At 40.2% G+C, this 9,512-nt stretch overlaps 1 protein-coding gene across 1 annotated transcript in view; it reads left to right on the top strand.

Annotated features, from left to right (window-relative positions):
• Positions 1-945: 945 nt before the first annotated feature.
• Positions 946-9,512, top strand: part of LOC102308666 (phosphatidylinositol transfer protein alpha isoform) — a 10,615-nt gene continuing 2,048 nt past the window's right edge. The window contains exons 1-7 of the mRNA XM_005944689.3: positions 946-1,120; positions 3,434-3,464; positions 6,261-6,406; positions 6,762-6,853; positions 7,073-7,080; positions 7,192-7,266; positions 8,099-8,182. Coding sequence (XP_005944751.1) covers positions 1,104-1,120; positions 3,434-3,464; positions 6,261-6,406; positions 6,762-6,853; positions 7,073-7,080; positions 7,192-7,266; positions 8,099-8,182 — 453 coding nt within the window. The 5' untranslated portion in view covers positions 946-1,103. The remainder of the gene's footprint in view (positions 1,121-3,433; positions 3,465-6,260; positions 6,407-6,761; positions 6,854-7,072; positions 7,081-7,191; positions 7,267-8,098; positions 8,183-9,512) is intronic.

Raw genomic sequence — 9,512 nt, 5'->3', positions numbered from 1 at the left:
GAAATGTACATTATTATCGGATACTTGGTGAGATAGGATCAAAGATCTAAATGAAAAAAACATACAAGCAATCATGAGACTCACTATAAAATGTCTCAGTTATGCACCATCTATTTGCTATTAACACATGCGGACACATCTGTTAAGTTCACAGAAATCAGTGGGCCATGCATAGACAGTAAAGATGAGCTTTAAAGTGTGTGAAAACGTCCGTTTTGTGGTTTCTGCTTCCCATCAGAGCTATTAAACTGATACCTACCCCATTATTTTACAAATTATTATTTGACTGGTTTTGATACTGGAACAGAAGCATTGACAGTAGCAGAATAGTTACAACAACAGACATTCAACCTATAAGCGTGCACCGCTGCAAAGAGCGTAAGAAAGTAAACGTGTTAGATGTTGACAGTTTTGTCACATTCACTAATCTAATCTCTGTTTACATAATGCTCAGTGACCTTGTGGTTCCTTTGAGAGCTCTGTGTTCAGTATAGTGTGGAGCATCCACTGGAAATTGAAAGGTGCCTCAATGGAAATTTTCATTTCTGTTCCTTGCCTTCAGGAGTTGAGCATTTTTAACATTAAACTGAAACACTTATTAAAAATGAACCAGTCATACAGACACGAATAAGCTGCTGTTTTGCTATGATGTTATATTATACTGCAGTCTCTGTTTTTGTTGTGTTTGATTTTTGTGTTTTAATGTGTGTTTAATGTGTATTTTAAAGGCCCCAACTAGGGTCATTGCAGATTAGCTCAGGCTATAAACGATGCGGTGTGTTGGCTGCGAGAATAAACTAAATTAATGACACTGTGAGAAGATATTTAAAGGAAAGTGATAACAAGAAAAGGCAACTTAAACGTTCACTTAAAGACTGGTCGAAGGTTTCACGACTGCACGTGAACGTCACACGGAGGCACCTGAGCTAAAGGTGTGTGCCGCCTCCTTCCTTCCCGCCGCGCCCCTTCGCTCACACACAGGAAGGAAAGCCGGAGTTTCCCGGAGTGAACCCCAGCGGCAGGCAGTGAATGAAGTGCTCCTGTCACAGTTAGAGAAGAAGTTTTCTAACTCGTATGCAGCATTTTGTACGGACACGACCGACATGCTGATTAAAGAGTTGTGAGTATCTGAACTTTGTCGCCTTCCACCCGACAAAGAAGCGAGCCGGGACGCGTTTGTGTTGAAATATGGACCATTACAGCAGGATGAATGTATTTATTTGCTCTTTGAAGTCAGCTGAGCTTTTAGCAGTTTAAAGTGTTACTGAGTCGTTAGCAGGATTACAGAAATAAAGGACCACTCAGGAAATAATTTAGTCACAGGGTGTAAAGTTTCAAACGGCAGAACTCCGGACACCGTCAAACTTTAGGTTAGGCTAGGCGCTGTCAGCAGAGGTAAATCCACTGCTGACATCACACTTCAGATTAGTAGGAAGGAGTGCCGCGAGAAAACTCGAAAAGTTTAACTTTCTTTGACTTAAAGAGTTTATTACAGTATGTAATATAAACCGAAGTGTAACATTTAAACGAGATGTTGTAAATGTAAAATATAGTAATTCATACTTGCTTAGCCTCGAACTTGTCAGGAAAACCATAAGAATTGGGGAGGAGTTTGAGAACGTTTAACAAGACCAGGAGCTCATAATGCCAGTTTATCACATGTGCCTCAAATGGGAAGAATCAGCTGCCGGGTGCTTTTGCCGCGATAGTGTCATGTGCCAATCATGGCTGGCTGACACCTCTGACATGGCTGTCATTTGACCACAGTGCAAAGTACAATAAGAGGCTCAGGAGTTAAAGAGGATTGCCCAGTGCTGCTTTTTCTTCCAGTTTATGGTCACAGAAACGTAACCTCATGTTCTGTCACCTTCATGCCTGCAAATACTCAGGCTAAAGCAGGTGGGGATTGTGTTATGACATAGGAGAGGGGGCTACGCACGCAGAGCACATGCGCACACACGTAGAGTTTCCTCTAAAAGCGTCTGCATTGTTTGTTTGGGTTTTGCAGCGGTCTTGATTACAGCTTGATAATTTCCGCTTCCTCATTTCTAGGTTCCTGTGGTTGCAGAGAACTGACTACCGTGTTACTTCCTAGTGATAATGATTCATTCCTATAAATCATGATGTTGTTGTGCAGGGTCTGAACAAGCTGGAGCCTCTGGAAGAGGGAGCATTGTATGTGATATTTGCTATCTTTATGGCTGCGCCTCCAGGTTCTGGGTACTCGGACTCAGAAATTATATCAGTTCCGTAGCTCCCAGTTAAAGGAACGTGCCACAAGTATTCCAGTAAGTCGCTCCTAAAGGTGTAGAAATAGCCAACACCACCCAAAAAAAAAAAAATCAAATTGGTGGACAAAGACTGTATAGAAAAGATGGGTGTAGCCAACATGATGACATCAGAGGTGTGGCACTTGAAGAATCTAACACTGATTCTATAGGAGAGTTCACCAAATATTGTGGTAGAAGGTAACTTCTATGAATTTACTTATTAAAACCTCTATTTTAGGGCAAACTCAGCAAATGTAAATTAAAAAAATAATTACAATAATTAAATATTGTCCTGGTTGCTGTTGAATTAAAGTAATTTAGATAATAATACAACAAAAACTAAAATGCATCCAACAAGATAAATGCACATAATTTGTATTGATTATTAAACTGTTTAATTGACAGCCTGTTTGTGGATGCAACTTGGTAACCAAGTTTGCTATCGTTAACAAGTAGCTCATCACTAAAGCCTCTAATGCTGGCCACTTACTGACAGTGGCTGCAGGCAAAGCAAGAACAATTGGTATAGAAACCAAAGGGGACGCCCCAATGGTAATTTCCATCTTTTATATCCAGTCTCTGGAATCTGTGCAAAATGCAGACACCAATATTCACTAATTAGTGCAGTACCAGACTATTAAAAATACTGAAGCAAACCAGAGTAATAGTATTTATCAGGTCATTATGTGCTCCAGAAAGCATCAGAAACACGGTCAAGAGGTCCAGTCCGTTCTCAGAAGATATCCTGACCACAAACGCACTGAGGCGAGGCCTGGGTGCAGTGACCTGCCAGAGCTGCTGTTGGTGGCGGATCTGCCAAAGTGACACTAATTCCCATCTTAACCAAATTCAAGTGGTAAAGTGTTATGAAGAGCAGTTGAGCATTGAGGCTAAAGCTGCTTCTTCTAGCAGTTGGTAAATGCGCTGATTTCATCTCTGCAACTTTACATGGAAGTTTGTGGAATCTGCATTTATTAGAGGAACTTTTGGTCCTCTTCCTGCCTCAATATTCAGCTGTGGATGTCGCCACCTAGTCTGGAAGCAGTTTTTGATCAGTTCATCAATAAGCTGGCATCATGTGAATGGGCAGCTGGTGTTAGATGTAAAATGATTTGCAGATTTGGGCAGAGGTTTCTGACTGCGATGTGTTCTTTCTCTTACAGCCGAGTTGTTCTGCCTGTTTCAGTGGAGGAGGTAAGGACTTACTCATTTACTTTAATACCATCAGTGATGGACACTGTAACCAACGGCATCTTCCACTTGCTGGCTCCTGTATACCCTTGTCATTGATTCACACAGTTACTGCATTATTTCTTTCTTTTTGAAATGGCTATTTTAAGCAACATTTGACAGCTCTGTGAAACTGTTTTATGCCCTTCACCGATTCACTACTGTCTCTTTTCTCTAGTGACGGTTGTCATTGCTGTGACAGTACCTAGTCTTCATTTTTCCCAGATAAAGTACTTTTACAAATTTCAAGCCTGTTGATCAGCAAATTTTATTTATTAATGCATGGACTTTATTAAATCTAAGCGGTTTCACTTGCATATTGTGCTCTTGTAGTTGGTCTGTACTACATGCCAGGTCCAGGATTCATTAAGCTGTGTTTAATTTGCCTTAGCAGCAGATGGCCCCAAACCTTCAAGAGAGCAGCTTCTGTAACTTTAGACATTTACCTTACAGATTTTCACGTTATGAAACCTTTATTTCCCTGGCTCATTCTACCTCTTAATCCTCATGTTCCATACAACAGTTTTTCTTTTGCTTTACAGAGAGCAGAAGCCAGTATTTCACTAAGCAACATAATCACAGCTATGCAACCGGCTTGCTCGGTGATCCGATTCAGTGTGAAAGTTTGCAGGTTTAATCCTCAATTGCCTTGGTTGAGGTGTGACTGTGTGTGACTGTATGGGGAGGGGGCTGCTCTATTTTGTGTAGTTCATTTATTTGTGCAGTCAATGTGAGACAGCTGTAGTGTTTAGAAGTAATGTTGGGTGGGTTACAGGTTAGAAACTACAGTTGTGCAGTGGGAATACTAATTAATATTTCCTCTTTTTTTTGTTGTCTATGTTTAATATAAACATAAACGGTAATTAATTATATTGAGTTGAAATGCTGGCAAGTATAGTTTGACAGTTTGTGATTGGTAATCTCTATTTCCTTTTTTTTTTTTTTTTTAAAAAAAGCTGAAAGACCAGTGGCGTGTCGTTTCACTCCACAGTGCAAGGTGTGATTGTAACATTCAGGGATATAAAACAAAAACCCAATCTCCTCCACTGTGTCTACTCCAAGTCTCAGGGAAGCAGATTTGCAAGTTGTGAGGGGTGTGAGTGAAGACTGTTGGTGTGGCAACACAACAGAACAGCTCTGCACTGATGTGCTGAACCTGGAGTAGGACTTGTGTTTGGTCTCATAGCCACAGACCCGTTCAGTTTGCTGATATTTTTTTGATGCAATCCTGAATCGCTTTGAGCAATAGCGACATACTTGTGATGAGGATGCTTAATGTGGTCCTAAAAAGAAAATGGAAACTCTGGAATATACTTTCAGAAAGACTGAAAAATACGTTTACAATCAGATTCTTATAAAACATGAAATTGCTTATTCAATTCTTTTTTTCATTTGAATTTCTAATCCTATTACAAAACTTAAATGTCAAAGCACAGCATAGCAAATTCTGAAGGTGTGGTATGTTAAGGTGTTTCAACGAGCAACCATTTGAGTCATTCTAACACTTGTCCTCTTAAATGAATGCCGAGTAAGACTTTAATCCAGTGATTCCTGCTCTCATTAAACCAGTAAACCGTTCAGTCACATTCTGCACCTTGTTTTTGTTTGGAGATCGTATGATGCAAGCTGGCAGGTTCACTTTTTCCCCTGACTAACAGTTTGAGCTCTTTGCCCAAACATGTTTTCCAGTAGTGATTGTTGTCTGCACCTACACATGGTTCCTGCCCCCTGACTGCTTCTGAAAGACTGTAAGACATCAGTGGCAATGACGAGGCACACTGGTTACACATGGCAAACCACATTCCTGAGTTTCTATTCACGGCATCAAAACTGAGCATCCACAGCAAGAAAAATGGGTCACCAACTTCTTTGGTTTAAGGAGTGGAGGGCAGGGCTAGATTGTACTTGTCCAGCTAAACTACAGGAGGCAGTACATGTGGCAACACCTCTGCAACTTTAACCGAAATCCACAAAGAGTAAGAAGAACCAATCATAAAAAAATAGCAGTCATTTGTTTGTCTGGTTCCTCTGGAACCAGGTTTTACAGCTCTGGGTGACGTGTGTGTACGGTGTGTGGCTGACACCACCAGTGAAGTGAGTCACACACTTTTGCCTGACTCGGGAAGCGTTAGGGGAGGGAAGATGCGGGGAAGAACAAGTCATGGAAATGCTTTACACTGCTGAAGTCTGTGTGTAGGGACATATTGGAAAATGGTTAACTCGGGCTCATTTTACATAAATGGTTAACTCAGGTCATGACAGGCTTTTTAAAGAGAGGTTTTTTAACCTACCTTTTTAAATGCTCTCCTGTCTGTTTTTCTTTTGACGCATTGAACTAAAAATCATACCCTTGCCTGGATTTACGTTTGGCTGATCTCCCATATAACATCGTTTCATTCACCACTGGAATGACACTGTATCCGGATCTCCTACAGTGTCTCAGCTTGATTTTCATCTTTGGAAAGTGAGTTACAGGGAAGCAGACAGTGTAGGTGGTGAGTGAAGATGTGTTTATATAGCCAAAAGCTCCTGAATGTGCCAGCGCTGGCACACTAGCACAAACCACAGTTTATCCTGTCTGATGGATGTTCTCCCTCAGAACCTCAGGCAATGTTGGCATGGTGACGATCACTCTTGACAGGACGTGCTGTCTGCACACTTGGAAACTCTTGGTCAATAGAGACAGATTTTATCACAAATGATGATCTTTCACATAGTTCATTGTAGTTTCAATCCTCCTTTCTACTTTTGTCCTTCCAGTACCAAGTGGGTCAGCTCTACACAGTAGCAGAGGCCAGTAAGAATGAGACGGGTGGAGGGGACGGTGTGGAGGTGCTGAAGAACGAGCCCTATGAAAAAGATGGAGAGAAGGGACAGTACACCCACAAGATCTACCACCTGCAGACGTAAGCAGCGCAGCTCAGCTTCAAACACGCTGTACTATATTGAAAGCGGTTGAAATACTACACAAAAAGTTGTAAAAACACTGATTATTCTTACTATTTCCCCTAATTGCAAATGAAATCATTTTGCAGAGAGCACTGGAAAAACTTTGCCCTGTGGAGACCACAACCTTGACCTCACTTGCTTTTTGCTTAGCTTAACAGAGATGAGAATGATTCCCATCTCTGTTGCTCTGTAATAAAAATGTTTTTCCAGAAAGCAGAGTGGGATGTAAAGAAACTGCTTGATGATAATCTGTGTCTTATTATATTACAGTTTTATGTGGCTACATTAACATTTGCCTGTTTCTCTCTGCAGTAAAGTGTCAGGTTTCATCGCTAAAATTGCTCCAAAAGGTTCTCTGACTGTTCACGAGAAGGCCTGGAATGCATATCCATACTGTCGAACCAGTGAGTCCTAATACACACACACACACACACACACACACACACACACACATTCACTGATGGTCATGCTTACAATGTCTCACCTCACATGTGTGAGGCGAGACACCAGAAATGCGTTTGTGTGAAATTACACAAAAAACTGAAGTTTAAAATCTGACTTATCTGAAATCTTTCCCTCTCTGCATTATCTTCCCAACTTGGTCCACTTTGTTTCTGCTGCAGTCCTCACAGTATGTATTATTTTCTTTTGATGGTTTGGATAAAAGTTCAATTTAAACTTCACAGGAACTGCATTGCCCTTAGTGTTAGTTAACCTGATCGTGTCTCACTCATTCTTACAGAATGAATACATGAAAGACAATTTCATGATCAAGATCGAGACGTGGCACAAGCCTGATATGGGGGATCAGGAGAATGTAAGTGCACACAGTACTTGACCACTTAGTTTGACTTGATCTACCATATGTTTTCAAAATGACATTGGATCTTGATAAATGAGGTATTCAAGTTCAAAATATTGCAATGCACATTGTGAAATTCCTGGATTTAAAATCGCACCAGAAGTCAAAGTTAATAATTGAAATCGTAGGAGGACCCACTCTGTGTGACTGCAAGGACTTCTGAGCATGCTCCCGGTGTGTCAGCAGATGGTGTCCAAGGACATCTGCACACAGATGTGGAGCAGGGCAGCGTATCTTAAATTGAAAGTATACACTGCTCAAAGACTTGATCATCTCATTATAACACAAAGCTGGACTTTAGGGATATCGTCAGAAAGTTTAAACCGTTGTGAGTTTATTTCACCTGCTGTGGTGCAACAGAACGTGACAAGAAGGCACAACCACAACCTGGCGTGTTATGCATCTGTCCAACACCTCAAAATATAGCCACACACCACCAGGAGCTCACTGATGCCCTGATCCAGCTATTATGTTGCAGCAGCAACAACTACCTTTTACTAGTATGCAAGGGTCAAAGTAAACACAAGGTTTTGTGCATATGCATGTGTAACTTTATCTTGATTGTGTCATACCTGCATATTGATTACTCATCAATCTTCATATTTATGGAAAAGACAGCTAAAGCACTGCTGCAGTTTTATATCTTTGAATTAAGGGGCAGCAGTTATGTTTGTCATTAACCAATAGGTCATTATTATGCAGCATTTCATTTTAAGTCTGACCTGTTCCCTGTATTTATCAGGCAACCAACCAAATATGAAGATTTTTTTTTTTCCCTTGTCTGCAGGTGCATGGACTAGATCCAGACACATGGAAGAATGCTGAAGTTGTTTACATTGACATTGCTGACAAAAGACAAATAGATTCAAAGGTATGTGGGTTGAAAAAAAAACTGTCTTTAGGTGTGATTTTTTTTATTTTTTATTTATTTATTTATTTATTTTTGAACCTGTGATGGTTGAGTTAGCACACCTGTTTTCTTAAACATTGAGTACATCAGTTTACTGTTGGTTACGCTTTATGAGAGATGCTGAACTTGATTTGTGCTGAAGGTCACTTGTAAAAAATGGGTCAGCCATTTGTCTTACTCCTGCACTTGCAAGTACATTTTTAATGTCTTCATTGAAGGGGGAAAAAAAGTCAGTAAATAAATCAAAATAATATATCCTAGGAGTCATATTTTAGTCACTCTTAGGTTTGTATATTGTTCATATGTCTTAAAGGTAAAGAATAAACATTCGTGCTGTTGTGCCATACACATAAAACCAGAACTCCCAGCATAGGACATTTGATGTTAGTTAATTTGTTAGTTTTTCATCACATTTTAAGCAAGATTTGACAAAACTGGTATTTAAGATGATTTTTGGGGTGTTTTATCAATTATCTAGATTATTTCATTAAAAAATAAATTTTTAGTAATGTGGTATTTGCGCTAAAAGAGACTGTTTAAGAAAACCAAACAAACAAAAAAAACAGCTCGCTGTGAAACATGAACAGGTGATTGTCTACATTTTAAAACTCTCCTAATAGTGGTCTCCAAAATGTAAGAAATGCATAAAGGAAAAAAATGTACAAATAAAACGGTCTAAATTACTCATCTTATCCACATCTGCCCACGATCACCAAACGTGCTGCATCCACACTGCTCCGCGTCATCTGCAACTTCACCTACTCAGCTCTGCGGCCAGGGCTGAAACCTGTGTGGCTGCTGTGCTCTTTTCTCTTCATTCTTTTGGATGAATTCTCTACACTCTGGACTGTCAGCTTAGTTTAGCTAAGCCAACAACCAGCCCGGTTGTCCACATGTTCAGTTACACTCACCACCCCGCCAGTCATTACTAATCTTTTTTTCTAGCTACAGTCCTCTATATATTTATTTATCAGTCAGCTCTAGCTAGCTCTGGCTCATGCGATATTAGCCTTCATGTCAGAATGTGTGTAAACAATAGTGTTGCTTAAAAAAAACCCTGGTGTTTTGCAGTAACACATTCATTTCTTATGATGTCGGTGGTTCTAGAATAGAATAGAATAATCCTTTAATTGTCCCACAAGGGACATTTGGTTGCAACAGCAGCAAGAAACACAATAACAACAAAGAAAAAGATAAAAGGACTCAGTCAGGTTGGAGCTGCTGATACTGGCCGGAAGCTACAAGTGTTGTTTGTGTGTGTGTGTGTGTGTGTGTGTGTGTGTGTGTGTGT

Source organism: Haplochromis burtoni, unplaced genomic scaffold, assembly GCF_018398535.1.
Source record: "Haplochromis burtoni strain Fernald_Lab_line unplaced genomic scaffold, NCSU_Asbu1 Contig_417, whole genome shotgun sequence".
Lineage (NCBI taxonomy): Eukaryota > Metazoa > Chordata > Actinopteri > Cichliformes > Cichlidae > Haplochromis > Haplochromis burtoni.
Note: the sequence above shows the minus strand (reverse complement) of the source record. Positions and strands in the feature narration are given on the sequence as shown.